Here is a 22,937-nt window from a genome sequence, read left to right on the forward strand (position 1 = left end):
CTAGCAAGTGGCACACACAGTAGAGCAAGAGGGAGCAATGAAGTGGTGCACATATMTGCACATTTGTGACATAGTACACCATTTTCAGGGACCACTTTTGGCTCGTGGGCACTACTTTCAGAACTACTGGCTAAAAGGTATACACAAGTACAGAAGAATATCTTTAACACCGGTTTAGGTGATTTTATAAGTTTTGTTCTTTGATATTATATCAGGCAATTAACATTAACTTTATGAATTATGAAGCCTTTATGTGCTTTTATGTGCTTGTTTTGATTACATACTGTAAATGCTTCAAAATTCATAGAAGTTAAGTTAGCTGATGAAAATTTCTCATAGAACAAAACATATAGGATCTCCTAAATCTATGTTTACCACAGAGATAATGTTGCTAGTTGGAACAAGGAAACGTTTCCTACAACCAGTCAGCAAGTTGGAAATGTCAGCGTTTCCTAGTTTCTGACGAGCACCTGAACGTGCATATGGGCCAACGTTGGACCCACAGACCAGTGATCATCACTGATTAATAAACTCATAGTCAGAAAGCTGTAATACATTCTTAAAATTTCCCCTACACCAGGGTTCCCAGACGTTTCCACGCAAGGACCCTTTTCACACACCCCAAAATTATACCTGTGAACAAAAATATTTTCACAAATGAAAGGAGTTAGTGTAACGGATGTGAAATGGCTAGCTAGTTAGCGGGTACGCGCTACTAGCGTTTCAATCAGTTACGTCACTTGCTCTGAAACCTAGAAGTAGTGTTCACCTTGCTCTGCAAGGGCCGTGGCCTTTGTGGAGCGATGGGTAACGATGCTTCGTGGGCGACCGTTGTTGATGTGTGCAGAGGGTCCCTGGTTCGCGCCCGTGACGGGGCGAGGGGACGACGTAAAGTTATACTGTTAAATTGATGCTGTTGACCCGGATCACTGGTTGCTGCGGAAAAGGAGGAGGTTGAAAGGGGGGTGAGTGTAACGGATGTGAAATGGCTAGCTAGTTAGCGGGTACGCGCTACTAGTTGTTCAATCAGTTACGTCACTGCTCTGAAACCTTTTGTGGAGCGATGGTAACGACGCTTCGTGGGTGACTGTTGTCGATGTGTGCAGAGGGTCCCTGGGGTCGCGCCCGTGTCAGGGCGAAGGGGACCGGTACTAAAGTTATACTGTTACATTAGTTATCAATATCTTTGATGATACTGTAGGCAAAGATAATTGTCATAAATACCTGTAGCTCGCTGATTTCTCTCTCACAGATTGATTACTGCTGGCTTGCTTCTTTTATCAATTAATATAGATATTGTAGTCCTTTCCATGTCTACAGGCCTACAAGTATTTATACGTGTACTACAATACCTGCTACTCCACCTTTGACAGAACATCTGACGTAAACGCTTCTGAAAGTGTAGAAACGTGAGTATTAAGTCCTTGCTGTCGTTAAGAGTATAGGTATAATTTATCCTTACACCCTTTGTTCGTATTATTGTGATGACGTACCACACTGTCCTGCATTTGTGGCCATTGAGACGTGGCAAATTGAAGCAGTTAACGTTAGCTGTTACCTAACGCAAGTCTCTCTATTTGGTCTCCCTCCCACTGTGCTAAACTAGCTAGTTATCTCACGTTAACTATTCTATTCATATTAACAAAATCACGTTGTTGACATTGAGATTACAGCATTTCTTTCAAAGACTTATTTTGGCAAGAGGCTGTATTATTATTAGCCACGGCATGCATTGTCAGCTGAGCTAGCTAACTAAGTGATGATGCTAGCCAGAGTTTACTAACGTTAGCTAGCTGTCAGTGGAGTTGACAGGCTGACTGTCAGACCAAGCATTTAGCCACGTTACCTAAATTAGTTACCCAATACACTTCAGTAATGTGACAGCACCTATGTAACTTTATCTTCCAATTGAAAACAAATCTAGTCTCTTTGTTGGTGGTGAGGGAAAATGTATTGTTTTGTTTACTCCGCTATTGATTTTATAGCGTATGTGTGAATATTTTGTAAATTTCAGATCAGAGATAGACTGTGTTTGGTAGCATCTTATGGACCACAGAGTGGTAGGCAACCAATGTCTCCACCCCGGCTCACTGGCGCCCTGCGCTCCTTCTCTACTGTCAGCAAGCAGGAAGACTTCTCTGAAGAAGTATATGATCTGAAGGTAAGGCTAACCCAAAGCAAGTTACATTACAGACCATATCCGACTAACCATTGTGATGGGACACTATCGCCGATTTAACAATAACACAATATTATTTTATTGGTAGTCGGCTGTACCAGCACCAAACTCCAGTATTTTTCCTGAAAGCTTGTTATCAATATTTTTAAATAGGGAGCCAATTTGTTTTCATCACTTATGCCCATGATAAAAACTCATTTTCTCATTGCTCTCTCTTGAACATCTGCAGAAGACATTTGTGAGAAATGGGTTTGGAACATCGAATTGCAATAAAATCACAGTATCACAGTATTATCACAGTATTAACCCTCCCGTGGTCCTCGGGTCAGGGTGACCCAGGTCCTGTGTGTGGAGGGCTCCCGCTCTGTGCTCTGTGCTCATGGGTCAGAGCGACCCAGCCAGCCTCTGGCGAGGCGTATGCCGTTGAGTGTAGAGAGTCTGCGAGTGTGGCGAGGTTGCGTGTGTCTCCCCGCTCTGTGCTCTTGTGCTCGTGGTCAGAGCGACCCAGGCAGCCACGACACAGGTCCAGACATGCTCCGCTGTGTGCTAGAGAGCAGCCAAGTGTTATGTTGTGCTCTGTGCTCGTGGGGCAGAGCGACCCAGCCAGGCACTGGCGAGGCATAGCCTTGAGTGTAGAGAGTCTGCGAGTGTGGCGAGGTTGCCTGTGTCTCCCCGCTCTGTGCTCTGTGCTCTTGGGTCAGAGCGACCCAGGCCCTGTGTTTCCAGGGCTCCCGCTCTGTGCTCGTGGGTCAGAGCGACCCAGCCAGCCACTGGCGAGGCGTATGCCGTTGAGTGTAGAGAGTGGGCGAGTGTGGCGAGTTTGCGCGTGGGTGCCCRCTCTGTGCTCCCCGCTCTGTGCTCCCCGCTCTGTGCTCCCCGCTCTGTGCTCGGTGGGTCAGAGCGACTCAGCCAGCCACTACACAGGTCCAGACATGCTCCGCTGTGTGCTAGAGAGAGCAGCCAAGTGTTATTGTGGCTCGGGTGGGGTGGGTCAACTGCACACGGCTACACACACGCGCGCAAGCGAGCCTCGTGCATTTTCAGGTCTTGGTGTCCCGCGTAGAGAGGATACTAATATTGTCAGCGGCGCGCACACACACACACACACACACACACAAAGTGACCGGCGCCCCACCTGTGCCAAGTGCGCTCTTCCCCGCCGCTCAGTGGACCCGATCAGAGTAGCCGAGCGGTCATGGCCGTGCGTTTCACGGCCGCGCAGGTTCTAGAAGAGATCTTGTCCAGCGTGGACCGAGAAGACAACTCGGATTCCGAGGAGGAAGAGGTTTCGGAAGACGAAGACTGGGAGGAATACAACCCCGAGCGCCGCGAGGTCGACGAGGCTTCTCCTCCCTCTTCTGAGGAAGAGCCCGAGGAAGCCTCCAAGGATGAGCGCGAGGACCAATGCGATGAAGAGATCTCCTCGGCTCCGGACCAAAGGGAGACGCCGCTGCTGTCGAAAAACGGCAAAATCGAATGGTCCCCCGTGGCCTACGGCCGCCTCCACCGCCACCACCGCAGGGCCTGCGCGATCTGCCACGCCGGGCCGGAAAATTGTGGAAATGACGAACCTGCACAATTAGACACAATACGAGGACGACGGGAGGGTTAATATCACAGTATTAAGCTAATTGAGGAGGATGCTTTGGGCTGTTGTGAACACAGGCAACTTGTAGTGCTTTTTCACTCACTTCCCTCCTTGATATCGCTTTCTCCAGCTCCCATTTACCATGCCACCTCTTTTCCTGTTATCTTCTTTAATCCGCTCTCTCTCTCTCCCGTTTCAAAATATATTCTAATCTTTGCCTCTCCCTCTATTCCCCTAATTTCTCCTCTCATTCTGATCGGGGGCTTGTTAAGTTGTTGGTGTGTATTGAGATACTCAACTTAGGAGGAAATTGGGCCTGGTCCTCAGACCACCACCTCTGGCCCTGTTCTCCCAGAGCTAAATCCTCCACAGTGTGAAAACTGCTGCTTGAGGGAAAAGAGGGACTAATGAGGGTCGCTGGGAGATTATCAGAGCTCCAGTTAAAATGCTTTAGTTTTAGAGGACATGGAAGTGCTGATTGTAATAAAGGCATGATGTTAATACTGCTGCCGGCCCTCCTTGCACTGAACCCCCTGACCTGATGAGCACTAATACCCAATGCTAAAGGAAAGGCTTATTTCAAATTCACTCGCTATGCAAGGAATTGAGCGTATGCTGCTGCTGCACTATGTCTTTGAGTTATGAAAAGGACTTAGAATTACCCTCTGCTGTGTGTTTGTGTGGGATAGAGAGGGATATGCAGAGAGAAGTCACTGTGTGCATCAAATATCAGACTACATAGTTTCATAATAATTATGTGTAACTTTATGCCCTTGCTGTTTGTTTGTCTTATGTTAGACCAAGCGTCTGAAGAGGCAGGAGCTGTTCTCCAGAGAGGGCCTGACATGGCAGAAGATAGTCCAGTTCTTCACTCAGCACCTGGAGAAGGCAGAGCAGCAGGCTGCAGCACAGGAGCTGAAGAGCATCCTACAGGCTGCCAAGCAGATAGGTATTCAACTCGCTGGACTGGCAGGGATGCACTTTCAGTCATACAGCACCATTCTAATGTTATCTAATCTGTGAGGCTAAATAGGCAGTGTTTTCCCTAGGACTTTTCGAATCAGTGGTGGCAAAGACAGTTGTTGTTTTGTAGACACCATCTGAAATGTAATTTTCTCTTTTAAAAGCATTATAACCTTTAGACCAGCTTATGTTGCACGGGGTTGCCCATCCAATGGAGCGCCGCTGCTGAATTAATATAGGGTAAACACTGATAGGTAATCAACTCATTGTCCTGGATGATATTCACTCTAAGCCAGGGGTGTCAAACTAATTTTGCCCCGGGGGCTGCATTTGGTCTTCACTGAGGTCCGGAGGGCCGCAATTAAATGTATTATATTTCCTCGCTGTCAAAATGTGCATTAGTCCTCTATTGCCCCACAACGGCATTCAGGTGTCCTGATGTGATTTATAATTAGATTAGATGCAAATCCCCCACATTCCTCCAGAAGTTGTACAGCGGTGCAACACAGGGCCTTCTCCTACTGCTCTTATTACTATTCTGATACTGCCTGTTGGGGGATCACACACCCCTCCGCCCCCCTAATCCCACTGCATCCCTGACAGATCAGTGGAGTGCAGCGGAGAGTGGACTCTCCCCGTGTGGAGCACCTCTGTAGTGTACTGGAAGAGACTGAGGCCCGACACACGAGAAGGCATCTCTGAGGCTCTCTCAATTGGTCTATCCTTGATTCCTCACATCCCCTTGCCTCACCTCCTTCTCAAAACACATTAGAGGAAAACATCCAAGGTTCCTCCCCTCTGACCTTCTCCTCCAACTAGTTTTGAGAAGGTGACGAGGAGAATCGAGGGAAGACAAATTGAGAACAAGCCTGGGGTTCTAACAGCAGCTACATGTATGTGGAGGATCAAGAGCTCAGGACAGCTAGTGGAAGCTGGCTGCCTGGGGGTGTGTCTCTGTCCAATGGCTCATGTGTATCAGGCCAGGGTCAGTGTCTCTAAAAAGATGAATAACATAGTGTAGAGCTTGACGCATGTTCCTTAGCTGAGGTGTTTTAGTAGAGAATGTCAGGATGTTGTCAGAAAAATAAGAGTACAGTACATTCTAATAATAGACACATGCAGTAGGTCACTGAAACCATGTTGTGCAGGCAGGATTTTTTCTTTGAAATGCTGTCTAAGAGCTCACCAAGAGAAACATGATGTCCTACCTACCTTCTTGAAATCCTGTGAAAAAGACAATTTTGTTGTATTTATTTGCTTTCTGTTCGCCACTACTCTTTTTTTGTCCTCATCATTGAAAGTCTAGAGAGCCTTCCGCGATAATAAGCAAGTATTTGGGATATTTTTGAAAGGTTCTTGACCTTGCAATTTTGGTCCTTTTAATGTGCCCTTAACCTGTCTGTCTACCTAGAGCGTAGAGAATAAAGTAGATCTCCAGAGACCACTGAGAATGACGATGAAAAGCACCCATCGTGCCCTGACATACACAGTGGAGAGTGAGACGCTTTTAGGCCATTTTAATTGGCTTAAATCCTTTTCATTCGTTTCTCTCTGCCTCTCTAAGTATCACCCTTTATCTCTCTCTCTCTCTCTTTTTCTCCTCTCTCCCTCATCTCTTTTGGACAATTAGTCCTGATTCCCTTGATTAAACAGAGCTCTAAATGAGCTACGGTGGAAGGACACGTGTCTTTTAGAAAGTGCTCTTTTTCTTCTTTCATTTCTCTGATGAGCAGTGCTAGACAATGCTAGCGTTTTACTGCTTGGAAAATACAGTTGGAGCATACAGCAGTGTAGTAAGAAATGTCACATTTCAGTAGCCACTAGTCAGCTAGATATCACTAATGGTAATAGTAAATGGTAGTGGGTTTTCTAATAATCACAATAATCATCATCAGTGTCAGCATATTTGTGATGCTGATGGCAGCCCGTATTGCCTCAGTTGAAGAGTGGGACTAAAGAAACTGGGCTCATAATAAATGATGATGGTATCTAGCTAACTAAATATCTTGTTGTTTCCCCATGTCTCTGGCAGTGGGGACAGAGCATGGCCAGGACACCATTGAGAGTGCTGCTGTCTTCCTGTTTGAGACGTTCCACAACAAGGACCATGTAGGTCACGAGGAGACGAGGGCCATCAACCAGATGTTCGGCCCCTTCCCCTCCTCGGCAGCCGACACCTCCTGTGCTGCTGTGTCCCAGGCTGTGGCCCCTCTGGGAGAGTCCCAGGTGGGGGGAGTCTAATTTGGTCTTCGGGTACAACTGAAATACTAAAATCGAATTTTATTAAAATACTAGGACTATATATAGGCATACTTAAAATAAGATATAAAAAAAAGTAACTTTTTGGTTTATACGTTTTCTTCCTAGTATTTTATTATTCTACTATCATATTTTTCTTGATGTGTGTATTTATAATGCTCTATTATTTATTTATTTATTTATTTATTCATGTTTTACAGGTGGAGGAGTTTGTTCGTTCCCAGAGCTCCTGTCGCGCCCCTCAGCGCGGCTCGGCCTTCGGACGCAACATCACCTTCTCCTATGACTGCTACACCCTGGACCCCCAGGAGGCCCTGCCCTGGGTGGGGGACCSTGAAGACGAGACCCCTGGTGGAGGCCTGGACTTCCACAGCATCTTCAACAACCATCAAGGCCTCTGGGGTAATGGGGGAGAGGCGGATGGAGGCAGGCTAAGCCCGGGAGGGGCTCAGAGCCCTGGGGATGGGACTATCCTGAGGAGGGAGGTGGAGAAGTTCCTGAACGGAGGCAACATGATCTCCTCCAGCCCTGAGGAACTGTGCATCTCCCTGTTTGAGATGCTGGCCTCCACCAAGAGTGACGACGAGCTGCAGAACGAGGTGAGCAGCACCCTCTCACACCACCTTTACCCTTTTCACACTATTGTGCCGACCCAAACCTTAGTTATTCCTTGACCTTAGCCAGCTGGCCTCTGGGGTTTAAACCCCGGTTCAGACCACATCCACTTTGGACCTCGTCTCCACGGCAGGTCAACCTTGGCCTTTAGTGTGTGGGTGTGAGGTTGACGTGGTACGTGTCTGGAGAGATCTGAAGTTTGGAGAGATCTGGAGAGCTGACCTTAACCTTGTAGGAGAGGAGGAAGATCTTACTGCTTCTCCAGGAAGGCCCCATCACATAGGAAGGCAGCAGTATGCCTGACATACACACCAGGATAAAGGCTGCGGTATGCCTGACATACACACCAGGATAAAGGCTGCGGAATGCCTAACATACACACCAGGATAAAGGCTGTGGAATGCCACAATAAGTGAAACAGTGTTTAGGTTCAATGTTTAATGTCTGAGATTCTCAGGTTTTTAGAGGGTGGAAAGACCTTGGGTTTAGTGTATGTGGAAAGGATTTGCGCCGTTACCAATGATTCAAGACTAGCTAGAAGAACTGGGCAACAACAGGCAATTAAGCCAGCACTTAGTCTGTGCTGAGCCATGGTGTTATTGAGACATGTTGTTCACTTCTTCCACAAGAAAATAACACACTTACACAGAGGGAGAGATGCCAGGTTGTGACAGACGAGAGGATGGATTGATGAGGCTCTGGGCAGAGCTCCCATCTCTCTTATACAGGTGCTTAATTTAGAGTCGTTCTCTCTCTCTCTCGCGCCCCTGCAGCCCACAAAAACACAAGGTCGCCGCACACATTTAATTAATATAATTTATTAGTGGCTCTCTGTTTTGCCCCCCTATCCAGCATCCAGTCTAGAAGAGGTGTCTGTTAGCAGTTAAAGGTCAGGGTCAGAGTGCCCCTTAGGCCACATGCTCTGTAGGCCACATGCTGAGACCTCTGGCAATGAGATTTCATCCATAACTTTCACTTATGAATTAGACAGTGCCTCTTTCTGTCCTCTTGAGTCCCTCTCCCTCCCTTCTCTTTCCTTCTCTCCACAGCAGAGTGTAGGTTTTACTAATACCTGAGTCTACATTATCTTCTAATGTTCTTCACGTAGCTGACATTTGGAAGCCAACTCTCCTACTGACATCTTTAGATGTGGAGTGCCCTTTGTGTGTGTGCACTCCACGCACCTCTCTGCGCGTGACTCCAAATTCAACAGCAAWGTTTAAAGGCTCTGTACTCTGTACCATTACATGTGACAGAGGATAAACCCCCGCTTTTTATTTTATTACCTCTCATTTGTACCCCTGGAATGATGACATTTGCTGCAATAGCAGTGGCTTGAGAAAGAGAGGAGAGAAAGAAAGCTTGATTTTAAAGGTATGTTTTTGGTGGTTGTGAAAAGAGCTGTAGCTCCATTAAATCACCGGGATATAGACTTGAGTTATTATATTCATAGTTTTGACCGCTGTAAGACATACTGTATGCAGGTGTGCTGCTTGTATGGCAGTCTCATTCAACATTTGTATTATAACCAGTGATCTATGTGGACACTGATAGTTGCCTGTCTTCCTGAAAGCTTGTTGTAGCCTATGCATTTTCTAAAACAATCTATGGTTCACAGTCACAGTTCACCTAATGTCTCAGCCTCATCCAGGCTTAAAGGTTAAAAAAAAGGCTTCAGGGTGGTTAGGTCTGTGAGCTCCTTTCTTCTGAGGGGAAAACTGTCTCTCACTCCCAGCGGACTTCTCTGTCCTCCTCACCTTCCCTTCCAGGCTGAGAGGATCCAATGAACTTCAAGGACAGAATTCATGAGTGCCCATAAAAAATATATTTTCTCTGGGCAGCAGGTGAAAAACAGACCAACAATAACAACACAGTCCCMGGGTCATTTCACCTCCAAAAAGCACAAGGTTTTCGACACCCACCACCTCAGATTGTTCTGAAATCGTTTCTGTTGTAAGAAACAGAAGGTTACAGATCATTTTATGATATCCAATTGGTAGTTAGTCTTGTCCCATCGCTGAAACTCCCGTATGTAGGTCGAGAGTCATGCCTCCTCCGAAACACGACCCTGCCAAGCCGCACTGCTTCTTGACACACTGCTCGCTTAACCCTGAAGACAGTCGCACCAATGTGTCGGCGGAAACGCCGTACAGCTAGCGACCGCAGTCAGCGTGCATGCGACYGGCCCACCACAAGGAGTCGCTAGAGCGCGATGGGACAAGGAGATCCCAGCTGGCCAAACCCTCTCCTAACCCGGACAACACTGGGCCAATAGTGCCCAGTGTTGGGTCTCTCGGTCGCGGCCGGCTGTGACATAGCCTGGGATTGAACTCGGGTCTGTAGTGATGCCTTAGACCGCAGCGCCACTCGGGAGGCCCCCTGCAACATTATCTCTGAGAAATTAAGCTAATTGATTGCACCCAAATTCAGTAAATATAGTACATAACATCTGATTTGGACCCCAATTTTTCTTTTTTTACAATGAATAAGACATGAGGATTCCAAAGAAATTGTCAAAAGCCCCCCCTCATGCCAAATCTTATCTGTTTCAAACGACAGAAATTATTTCAGAATGATCAGAGATTGTGGGTGTCATTGCTTTCTGAAATGACATGGAATGACCCTCCAGTCACTGAGAGGGAAAGGACTTTGGAGACAGAATAAAACCAAGACCCAGCACACAGAGGAACAAAGACTGCCCTTCACAAAGGAGGGCGGCTGACCTGTCACCTGACATCTTCAAAGTGCGTCTGTTGTTTGGCTCCCCTACCGCGGTGGCTAACCAAGTCCCCAGAGAGGATGTGGAAAGGCAAAAGAGCAGTCTCTCTTTCTATCCAACTATCCATCCATTTATCCATCTGCAGACTGAAAAGCATGAATTGAAGGATCAGTTTTGTATTGTATTTTAGCTTTATTTCTTTTTAAATAATGCAGGAGAATTTTTTTWATATATTCAAGAATGCTCATATCTTCTAATGTCAGGTACTATGTGGGTTTTGATGTTGTCTCATTGAGTACGGTTACATGCACAAATGATTTCCCTAATAATCATGTTTACATGGACACCTCTGAAGTCAGGCTTCCTGATGGGACTTAAATAAATGCAGAAAATCGGCAATCAAAACAAACATTCTACAACAACGGCCATGTTATTTTTGTGAAGCCTGATTGAGTTTGGACATATATAGTTTGTTTGTGAAATGTATTTCTAAGATGCTTACTTTCAGTTTTTCCAAATTCACTTCACTCGTGCGTAAGAGGGAGGCTTGTGCTACCGGTGCTGGCACATGTGCAGATCAATTACACCGCTGGAACACGGATTAAGCTGTTTACATGCCCTAATAATTCCAGATTGCTTAGAAAACCAGGTGTTATAATCGGCGTATGCTCCCTTCAATTTAATCCTTACGCTGATTTAAGATAAGCTTGCATATTCTGCCTACTGCCATAATCAGTTTAATATCATATTGAGTTGCACCCCCTTTTGCCCWCAGAACAGCCTCAATTCGTCAAGGCATGGACTCTACAAAGTGTCGAAGGCATTCCACAGGGATGCTGGCCCATGTTGACTCCAATGCTTCCCACAGTTGTGTCAAGTTGGCTGGATGTCCTTTGGGTGGTGGACCATTCTTGATACACACAGGAAACTGTTGAGTGTGAAAAACSCAGCAGCGTTACAGTTCTTGACATACTCTAACTGGTGCGCCTGGCACCTACTACCATACCCCGTTCAACGGCACTTCAATCTTTTGTCTTACCCATTCACCCTCTGAATCACACTCATACACAATCCATGTCTCAAGACTTAAAAATCTTGAACCTGTCTCCTCCCCTTCATGTACACTGATTGAATTGGATTTAACAGGTGACATCAATAAGGGATCATAGCTTTCAACTGGTCAGTCTATATAATGGAAAGAGCAGGTGTTCCCGACTGGCGCAGTGGTCTAAGTGTCACTACAGTCCCTAGTTTGAATCCAGACAGTATCACATCCGGCTGTGATTGGGAGTCTCATAGGGCGGCACACAATTGGCCCAGCGTCATCTGGGTTTGACCGGGGTAGGCCGTTTTAGCTTTAAATAAGAATTTGTTCTTAACTGACTTGCCTAGTTAAATAAAGGTGTAAAAAATACAATAAAAMAAATAAAAAAAAGATTTCCGATTGTTATGAAAACGTGAAATCGGTCCTAATTAATCGTCCATTCCGATTAATCGGTCGACCTCTAGTATGTTTACGTGCACACTAATGCACAGTGTACAAAACATTAGGAATAAAAAAAAAAGTAACCTTTATTTAACTAGGCAAGTCAGTTAAGAACACCTTCTTATTTTCAATGACGGCCTAGGAACGGTGGGTTAACTGCCTTGTTCAGGGGCAGAACAACAGATTTTTACCTTGTCTGCTCGGGGATTCAATCTTGCAACCTTACGGTTAACTAGTCCAACGCTCTAACCACCTGCTTTACATTGCACTCCACGAGGAGCCTGCCTGTTACGCGAATGCAGTAAGAAGCCAAGGTAAGTTGCTAGCTAGCATTAAACTTATCTTATAAAAAACAATCAATCAATCAATCATAATCCTTAGTTAACTACACATGGTTGATGATATTACTAGTTTATCTAGCGTGTCCTGCGTTGCATATAATCGATGCAGTGCGCATTCGCGAAAAAGGACTGTCGTTGCTCCAACGTGTACCTAACCATAAAAATCAATGCCTTTCTTAAAATCAATACACAAGTATATATTTTTAAACCTGCATATTTAGTTAATATTGCCTGCTAACATGAATGTCTTTTAACTAGGGAAAATGTGTCACTTCTCTTGCAACAGAGTCAGGGTATATGCAGCAATTTGGGCCGCCTGGCTCGTTGCGAACTGTGTGAAGACTATTTCTTCCTAACAAAGACAGCCAACTTCGCCAAACGGGGGATGATTTAACAAAAGCGCATTTGCAAAAAAAGCACAATCGTTGCACGACTGTACCTAACCATAAACATCAATGCCTTTCTTAAAATCAATACACAGAAGTATATATTTTTAAACCTGCATATTTAGCTAAAAGAAATCCAGGTTAGCAGGCAATATTAACCAGGTGAAATTGTGTCACTTCTCTTGCATTCATTTCACGCAGAGTCAGGGTATATGCAACAGTTTGTGCCGCCTGGCTCGTTGCGAACTAATTTGCCAGAATTGTACATAATTATGACAYAACATTGAAGGTTGTGCAATGTAACAGGAATATTTAGACTTATGGATGCCACCCGTTAGATAAACTGAAAGAATAAACGTTTTGTTTTCGAGATGATAGTTTCTGGATTCTACCATATTAATGACCTAAGGCTCGTATTTCTGTGTGTTATTATGTTATAATTAAGTCTATGATTTKATAGAGTAGTCTGACTGAGCGATGGTAGGCACCAGCAGGCTTGTAAGCATTCATTCAAACAGCACTTTCGTGCGTTTTTCCAGCAGCTCTTCGCAATGCTTCAAGCATTGCACTGTTTGTGACTTCAAGCCTATCAACTCCCGAGATTAGGCTGGTGTAACCGATGTGAAATGGCTAGCTAGTTAGCGGGGTGCGCGCTAATAGCGTTTCAAACGTCACTCGCTCTGAGACTTGGAGTAGTTGTTACCCTTGCTCCGCAAGGGCTGCGGCTTTTGTGGAGCGATGGGTAACGCTGCTTCGAGGGTGGCTGTTGTCGATGTGTTCCTGGTTCGAGCCCAGGTAGGAGCGAGGAGAGGGACGGAAGCTCTACTGTTACACTGGCAATACTAAAGTGCCAATAAGAACATCCAATAGTCAAAGGTATATGAAATACAAATCGTATAGAGAGAAATAGTCCTATAATTCCTATAAATACAACCTAAAACTTCTTACCTGGGAATATTGAAGACTCATGTTAAATGGAACCACCAGCTTTCATATGCTCTCATGTTCTGAGCAAGGAACTTAAACGTTAGCTTTCTTACATGGCACATATTGCACTTTTACTTTCTTCTCCATGTCACGTTCCTGACCTTATTTCCTGTGTTTAGTCTTTGTTTAGTTGGTCAGGACGTGAGCTGGGTGGGTGTAGTCTATATTATGTGTTTCTTTGTTTAGGTTTGTCTTATTGGCCTGATATGGTTCTCAGAGGCATGTGTTTTACGTTGTCTCTGATTGGGAACCATATTAAGGTAGCCTGTTTTCACTGTTGGTTTGTGGGTGATTGTTCCTGTTCTTGCGTTCATCTGTTTTTGTAATCTCTAGTTCGGGACTGTAGCTTCGTTTGGTTTTCGTCTGTTTAATGTTTTGGTTCATTATTGAAAAAGTATTCTAATAAATATGGATACATACCACGCTGCGCTTTGGTCCTCCTTTCCTTCTACCGTCGAAAGCCGTTACACTCCAACACTTTGTTTTTGCATTATTTTAACCAAATTGAACATATTTCATTATTTATTTGAGGCAAAAATGATTTTATTGATGTATTATATGAAGTTAAAATAAGTGTCTATTCAGTATTGTTGTAATTGTCATTATTACAAATAAATAAATACAATTGGTCCTCCAATAATCGGTATCGGAATCGGCGTTGAAAATTCATAATCGGTCGACCTCTAAAACATTCAATGTGTCTGTTGCACACAGCATTTCCACCCCCTATGGTTAATACTGTATGTTTCTCTCCTGTGCTAGCCAGCTCCTAGCTCAGTGATCGCTTCCCTCCCAGTCAGGTTTACTGTTGTTTTGCTGTCCCTAGCCAGCTAAGTGCCAGGTGGCTGTGTTTGGGGGGCTAAGCGGCACAGCATTATTCTGTCTCAGGCCCAGACTTACTTTGGGCATGGTAATTACCAGGTGCTCATTCTTGGCANCCCCCCCCCAATGCCAAATCTTATCTGTTTCTAACTACAGAAATGATTTCAGAACAATCTGAGATTGTGGGTGTCATTGCTTTCTGAAATTACATGGAATGACCCTCCAGTCACTGAGAGGGAAAGGACTTTGGAGACAGAATAAAATCAAGACCCAGCACACAGAGAAACAAAGACTGCCCTTCACAAAGGAGGGCGGCTAACCTGTCACCTGACATCATCAAAGTGCGTCTGTTGTTTGGCTCCCCTACCGCTGTGGCTAACCAAGTCCCCAGAGAGGATGTGGAAAAGCAAAAGAGCAGTCTCTCTTTCCATCCAACCATCCATCCATTTATCCATCTGCAGACTGAAAAGCATGAATTGAAGGATCAGTTTTGTATTATATTTTATTATAAAAAAACAAAAACAATGCAGGATAAAACATTCTGAATATATTCAAGACTGCTCATATCTTCTAATATCAGGTACTATGTGGGTTTTGATGTTGTCTCATTGAGTACGGTTACATGCACATAAACGATTTCCCTAATAATCATGTTTACATGGACACACCTGAAGTCAGGCTTCCTGATGGGACTTAAATAAATGCAGAAAATCGGCAATCAAAATAAACATTCTACCACAACGATCATGTTATTTTTGTGAAGCCAAATTGAGTTTGGACATAGAATTAATTTTCACATAACTTTAAGATGCATACTTTTTCAGTTTTTCCAAACTCACTTCACTCGTGCATAAGAGGGAGGCTTGTGCTGGCAAATGTGCAGATCAATTACACCGCTTTAACACGGATGAAACTGTTTACATGTCCTAATAATTCCAGATTGCTTAGAAAACTAGGTGTTTTATTCGGCGTATGCTTACTTTGATTTAGACTTTACGCTGATTTAAGATAAGCAGAGTAAAGTGTTTACATGACTTGCATAATCTGCATACTGCCATAATCAGTTTAATATTACACTGAGTTCACAAAATATTAGGAACACCTTCCTAATATTGAGTTACATCCCCTTTTGTCCTCAGAACAGCCTCAGTTCGTCAGGGCATGGACACTACAAGGTGTTGAAAGCGTTCCACGAGGATGCTGGCCCATGTTGACTCCAATGCTTCCCACAGTTGTGTCAAGTTGGCTGGATGTCCTTTGGGTGGTGGACCATACTTGATACACACAGGAAACGGTTGAGCATGAAAAACCCAGCAGCATTGCAGTTCTTGACATACTCAAACTGGTGCGCCTGGCATCTACTACCATACCCCGTTCAAAGGCACTTAAACCTTTTGTCTTGCCCGTTCACCCTCTGAATCACACACATACATAATCCATGTCTCAAGGCTTAACAATCTTGATCATGTCTCCTCCCCTTCATCTACACTGATTGAAGTAGATTTAACATGTGACATCAATAAGGGATCATAGCTTTCAGCTGGTCAGTCTATATAATGAAAAGAGCAGGTGTCCCCGACTGGTGCAGCGGTCTAAGGCACGGCATCTCAGTGCAAAAGGCATCACTACAGTCCCTGGTTTGAATCCAAGCTGTATCACATCTGGCTGTGATTGGGATCCCATAGGGTGGTGCACAATTGGCCCAGCGTCATCTGGGTTTGGACGGGGTAGGCTGTCATTGTAAACAACATTGTAAATAAGAATTTGTTCTTAACTGACTTGCCTAGTTAAATAAAGATTACATTTAAAAAAATGTAAAGAATTTGTTTTATTCCTTATGTTTTGTACACTGTGTATTAGTGTGCATGTAAACATACTCATTGTGTCTGTTGCACACAGCATTTCTACCCCCTATGGTTAATACTGTATGTTTCTCTCCTGTGCTAGCCAGCTCCTAGCTCAGTGATCGCTTCCCTCCCAGTCAGGTTTACTGTTGTTTTGCTGTCCCTAGCCAGCTAAGTGCCAGGTGGCTGTGTTTGGGGGGCTAAGCGGCACAGCATTATTCTGTCTCAGGCCCAGACTTACTTTGGGCATGGTAATTACCAGGTGCTCATTCTTGGCACTGCAAGCATGTGTTTGGAGGGGAGGATGGAGGTTGTACCATATGATGTGTTTGTTTACTGCTTTAGTGTTTTTGGCTTAAGCACACCATGTCTCCCACTCTCTCTCTCTCATATCTCTCTTCATCTCCCCCTCTTTCTCTCTGTCTCTCTCTCCTCCAGCTGTTTGAGCTGCTGGGCCCAGAGGGATTTGAGATGATCTCTGTTCTCCTCCAGAGAAGGTCTTCCATCGTGGATTCTCTCCTCTCCATCCCTGCAGACAGGATCAACTACCCACCAGGTGAGTCAGACCCCACCCACTGCACCAGAGGCATCCAGGTCATCTCCATAGAAACTAGAGATCCACCACACTCTTGGAGAGCAGTGGGGTAGAGCATCGTTGATAAATTAAACTGTAGTTAATTGGTTTGAAATTCAAAGTCTACCTACCTAGACAAATCTACTGACTACAACATTCATCATTGAAAAAAAATTATATGATGAAATAAATAATTATTTTGCCTGTCACTACCCCTCATTTGGAGGACCGCTTTTAATATTAGGCCTTTTTTTATTTAAATGTTTTATACTTATTTACCCCCAACCTTCATCATTGTCAGGGTGTTTTTAAGGGAAGGAGAGGGTGTGGTGTGAAGTATAGGAGGAGGAGAGGGTGATGTATGATAGGGTCACTAAAGTCGACTMTTGGCTATGCATTTCTCAGCGGGGTCATGACCTTTAACACCTGGTCCATGTTTGGATGTTAATCCCTACAACACAAACARCACAGTCCAGCTCCAACAACCCTTAAATATCTATCTGAGGGTTTGATGTACAAATCAATATTAGACTCGGTAAATCTTTGATGGTGTCCCGGACTCTAGTACATAGAGGTACAGTATGAAATGCAGTGTCCCTGTCTCTTTGTCATGGGTGAAGGTTGGTAAATCTATAGCCTACAAAGGCAGACAATTACAAATACTTCCCTACTGCTATTCAAGATGGAAAATGTTAATTTTATGTACATTTCACGTAACTGTGAAAAGGCTATTCACCATCCTCTCTACCCAAAGGTTCAACATTCCACCATAACTTATATTCCGTTTTAAACCTTTTCCCTCCCTCCCTCCCTCCCTCCCTCCCACATTGTTCTCTCATTTCTTTGTTCCCATCACCTACCCCTCAGGTCTGTTTTGGAGCTGTGTATTGCTCTCGTGTTCTGCATGATTGTCGAACGGCTCAATACACTGAAAAGCTATTACCTAAAGATAGCCTATTAAGGTTAGCTCAGTCCTTCATTCTTTCTCTAGGTTTTGGGTGAGGAGGATGGGAGGTTGGGGGAGGAGGATGGGAGGTTGGGAGAGGTAATGCACCATGATCCATTTAAGTCCAAGATAGTCATCATCTCCAGCACTAGAACAGTCCCTCTCTTTTTGCCCCTCTTGCCTTCCACTACTTCTCACAAATCAGAGAAAATGTAGCAAAGTAGGATTTCACTCTATAGACAAATACCTGGCTCATGTTCTCACAATGACATCTGGAAGGGGACTGTGGCTCTGTCTCCGTCTTTTAGTACGTTCGTCACACACAATATCTCAGATAGCACTAGCCCAATTTTGGCGAAACTTTGGTGAATGATGCATCTTGCCATAGAGATCCGGCACGTACACAATGACACTGATTGGCCCAAGGGGGGTACTGTAGTAATCAACTGAAATTCCAAACTTTGAACAAGCACGTCTCCTGTACCGTTTGAGCTACTGTCATGGAATGAGGTGTTGTTATATGCATCCACTCATGAGCAACAAGTTTCTATAAGCTCTGCACGTTAGTTTTTCTGCTAATTAGACATTTTGTCCCCCACCAAACCAACATTTGTACAAGCATAGCTCCTGCCCTGTTTGASCTACAGTCATGTCATTTTGGACATGTAAACATCTTCTCATTAGAAACAAGTGTCCCATAATTACCTATGTAATTTTGGTACTTACAAATTAAATGTCTTTCCACACAACTTGTTATAATACTGAGGGGTGGCATTATCCCTAGCCTGGTCCTACATCTGTTTCTACTGTCTTGCCAACTCTTGTGATCAGTGACCAGCACAAATGAATCTGGGACCAGGCTAGTACCAGAGAATACACTGACTTGGTTGGTGCTGAAGCGTTCTCCCCTGTACTAGGATATGTGTCCTGCTGTAACTTAGCTTTGCTGATCTGCTCCTTCCTCTGTATATACAGTAGCCTATGTAGTTCAGTGAAGTATCCTCTCTACATTATACAGCCTTCTCTATTGCTCTCCCCCTGTAGCTTGGAGCTGAGCTGACTGGCTCAAAGTTGCCCCTGACTGGCTCAAAGTTGCCCCTGTGAACTACAGGGGCAACTAAGGCAGTTGCCACTGTAGTTCACTGTTTCCCAGGTTTTGCCTACAGTACACTGACTGGTTTATATTGAAGTCACTTCCCCCCCATGGCCTGTAGCTGAATTCAGTCAGTGATTTCAGTCTGTATTTCCCCACAGCATGGAACTGATTCTACTGGATGTCACTGAAGCTGTTCCCTGTTTAGCACAGTGAGCCCAGTGCCTGACTGATTGTTATTTTTCATACACTGAACCCCATGCTGAGCTAGCAGTATCACTCCTCGTCTCTCCTGCTTTCTCTCTCCTCTTTTTGGAGATGTTTTCTTCGCTTGGAGGCTAATAGTTGTTTTTTTACCCCTTAAAATGTGAACAAAGCTGCGAGTAGCTGAAGATGTGTGTGGGAGGATAAGGATGGATAATTTGTCATTGCTGGGGTTGTCGTCGGTTCCAAATCGTAGGCAGGCATCAAAGAAATTGAAAAAAAAWATATATATATAAAGCTGGAGTTTTAGTTTTTCCGAACGTTTCTTGAATATTTAAAAACATATTTGTATAGCCTAAGGGATTCATGTTATCTATTTGAGTCATTCATTTCCCACTAGTTTATTCAAATACATTTACAGCGGTGGTTGTGATACTGTAAATTAACCACCTAATTTTAAAAGCCCAGTTCAGTCAAAAATTAGATTATCCTGCGTGTGTGTGAGAGAATACTGTGAAATTGTAAATGAGTTAATAGACCAATAAGAGTTACAAAGCTCTCTGCCAATAACAGCTTGTTTTCAGTTTTCCCCYCTCCACTCAGACAACTCCCAGACAGTCCTAGCAAAATTCTAGCATGAGAAATTGCTCTTTGCTAAGAAGCTATTTTGTTTTTTCCCCCACCATTTTCATTGTTTTCAATCACAGTAAGGTACTTAATTGTTACCCAGAAATAATTTGATATTGAGCCAAAAAACATCTGCATTGGACTTACACTCGTACCCGTACTCGTAGTCCTTTACACTCATACCCATACACGTGTTGAAAATGGCAGATTTGTGCACTGTTAAATGCCAAAATTGGAACGCAGTGGCTGTACAGTAACATATGCTATACATGACGTCAGAGCTCTGGCTCTCTGCTTCACAGCGCTGTACGGATTGTAGTGCTGAGAGATTAGTGCTTTTTGAGTTAGTTTCAGTTTGATTATAAAAAATAAAAATGCTCTATGCATTATGTGGGTTGAATGCTGTGACAACACAGAATAAAGTTCCATGATGGCGGTGACTACCCATTACTGCTTATCACTTATTAACCATAATTTATTCACATTACTTTAGTTCAATAAAATATTTCAGTTATGTATATTACATGTTTTATTCGATGACTTTGTTTCACTCCAAGTCATCATCTCATCTCATCTCTCATCTCGCCAAAATCACCATTTTAGTAGTTCTTCAAAGTAAATAAGGCATACTTTAATGACCGCTGAAACTATGTCACTTAGATAATGTATTTTCAGGTAGAGATACCTTGCACAGTYGATCGTGCAGTCTTCTCTTTGTTATTTAGCAGGTGTAAAAGAAACACAGACCGTGAGCGTGCAATGGATTGCGGTCATTGTAGTTAATTACCAAGTTTTCTGCTGTAAACTATGTAGCATATTAGCTTCCTACTACATCGCAGTTTGGGTTTAATCTGACTTATCTCTAGAAAAACTCACATTGAGCTCACAGGAAAAAACGAAATGGAATAAAAATAATTTTACAGACCTCTGTCAATTTTAAAAACAAAAAATATACACCATTTTGGTTAATCACGCAACAAGAAGTTGCCCCCATCTCTTCCAGTAATTGGCCAACTTTTGCACTTTTGTTGTCTGAGTGAGCAATATGCTGTACATTAGCATGACTCTATGTATTTTAAAAGATGAAACACTGATAATTATAATAAATACAGCTTTGATGTTTAGGGTTAGTCTTACTGGGGTCCTACAATTAACAAATACATTACAGACAAAAGACTAACATGTAGTGTGTGTGCATCTATCAGTCACACATACATGTCAATACAACAATTAGGTCACATGGAGGGCTAATATTTTGGTGCACATTCTTCTGCAAGAAACATTTCAACTTAGCCCTATCCGTATAGGCCAATTCTCACAGGTTTAAAGGGTTGGACTTAGTAACTCAAGAATAAATCGTTATCAGTTTGTGTGCAATTTATTAGTATGTATATTTAATATATCGATCTGTGTGTAATTAAGCAGTATAAATCATTAATTAGCTGTGGTTGGTTCTATGGTACCTGAGCCTAGGTGTGGTATCAAGTGCCAGGTCGTTTTGACCAGGGAATGAAGCTAAGGTATACTGGGCAGGTAGACGCACCACAATCGTCTGACCTGATGGGACTGAATAGGTAGCCTAGATAATCACTAGCCTGTGCACAGTGGTACAAAACTGGTTGAAATGTCGTCGTTAATGACGACGTAATCCGGTTGTGACGATGACATTTTAACCACCATATTAGGCTATATCCACCTACCAGTATCTGTTTTCTTTACGTTATTTTGGAACTGCCAGTGTTAGGGGGCTAGGGGAAGGGCTTAGTGTTTTTCACATCAAGCTCACTTGTGTTCCATGATACTTTATCTCTGGACAATACTGCATCCTAAAGTCTTCACTTCTCTAGGTCACTTCCAGCCCCTGGAAAAATGAGCTGAGTGTGGTGAACTAAAGGTTCATTTTTAATATTGAATCACTTTGATATATTAACTTCCTTTTACACTGTTGGGGCAGTGGTTCTACACTGCAGGGCTGATTGGCCTACTTTAGCTTGCCTCTTCCTCTCTTTGTCATGTATTGACCACAGAGAAGAGAGACGCAGGACATTTTCTGTGATGTTTTTTTCTTTCCTTTTCTTCCCTTCCATCCATCCACAATTCACATTACACGCATGGAGAGGAAGTGGTGATAGGCTTCTTCTTCTCTTTTCGCTTGTCAAAGTTCACCTGCCTGACAGACGGCTTTTGAGATTAAAGTTGCCTTGACGACAGAGGGGAGAGGTCAGGAGGGGCTAAAAGAGGCTGATTTAAATTTCCCACTTTCTGCATTCCATCAAAGAATAAGTGGCATTTGGTGGGAGGGTCTGGGTCTGTCAACTGCTGATTATCTTTCAAATTACAAACTCGTTAATCGGCATATTTGGTAAATACAGTTGAGGCGGAAGTTTACATACACCTTAGCTAAATACATTTAAACTCGGGTTTTCACAATTCCTGACATTTAATCCTAGTAAAAATTCCATGTCTTAGGTCAGTTAGGATCACCATTTTATTTTAAGAATTTGAAATGTCAGAATAATAGTAGAGTGATTTATTTATTTATTTATTTCAGCACGTTCCCAGTGGGTCAGAAGTTTACATACACTCATTTAGTATTTAGTAGCATTGCCTTTAAATTGTTTAACTTGGGTCAAATGTTTTGGGTATCCTTCCACAAGCTTCCCACAATAAGTTGGGTGAATTTTGGCCCATTCCTCCTGACAGAGCTGGTGTAAATGAGTCAGGTTTGTAGGCCTCCTTGCTCACACACACTTTTTCAGTTATGCCACAACTTTTCCATGGGCTTGAGGTCAGGGCTTTGTGATGGCCACTCCAATACCTTGACTTTGTCCTTAAGCCATTTTGCCACAACTTTGGAAGTATGCCTTGGTGTCATTGTCCATTTCGAAGACCCATTTGTGACCAGCTTTAACTTCCCGACTGATGTCTTGAGACGTTGTTTCAATATATCCACATAATTTCCCCCCCTCATGATGCCATCTATTTTGTGAAGTGCACCAGTTCTTCCTGCAGCAAAGCACCCCCACAACATGATGCTGCCACCCCCGTGCTTCACGGTTGGGATGGTGTTCTTCGGCTTGCAAGAATTCCCCTTTTTCCTATAAACATAACGATGGTCTATATGGCCAAACAGTTCTATTTTTGTTTCATCAGACCAGAGGCATTTCTCCAAAAAGTACAATCTTTGTCCCCATGTGCAAACCATAGTTAGGCTTTTTTTATGGAGGGTTTGGAGCAGTGGCTTCTTCCTTGCTGAGTGGCTTTTCAGGTTGTCGATATAGGACTCGTTTTACTGTGGATATAG

General features: G+C 43.7%; 1 protein-coding gene across 1 annotated transcript in view; it reads left to right on the forward strand.

The window, feature by feature from the left end:
• The first annotated feature begins 2,071 nt into the window (after positions 1–2,071).
• LOC111972823 (activating signal cointegrator 1 complex subunit 3-like) overlaps positions 2,072–22,937 on the forward strand; it is a 219,004-nt gene continuing 198,138 nt past the window's right edge. Inside the window, 5 exon segments of the mRNA XM_023999929.2 lie at positions 2,072–2,161; positions 4,566–4,716; positions 6,763–6,956; positions 7,190–7,588; positions 16,628–16,745. Coding sequence (XP_023855697.2) covers positions 2,072–2,161; positions 4,566–4,716; positions 6,763–6,956; positions 7,190–7,588; positions 16,628–16,745 — 952 coding nt within the window.

This window comes from Salvelinus sp. IW2-2015, linkage group LG2 (assembly GCF_002910315.2).
Source record: "Salvelinus sp. IW2-2015 linkage group LG2, ASM291031v2, whole genome shotgun sequence".
Classification (NCBI taxonomy): domain Eukaryota; kingdom Metazoa; phylum Chordata; class Actinopteri; order Salmoniformes; family Salmonidae; genus Salvelinus; species Salvelinus sp. IW2-2015.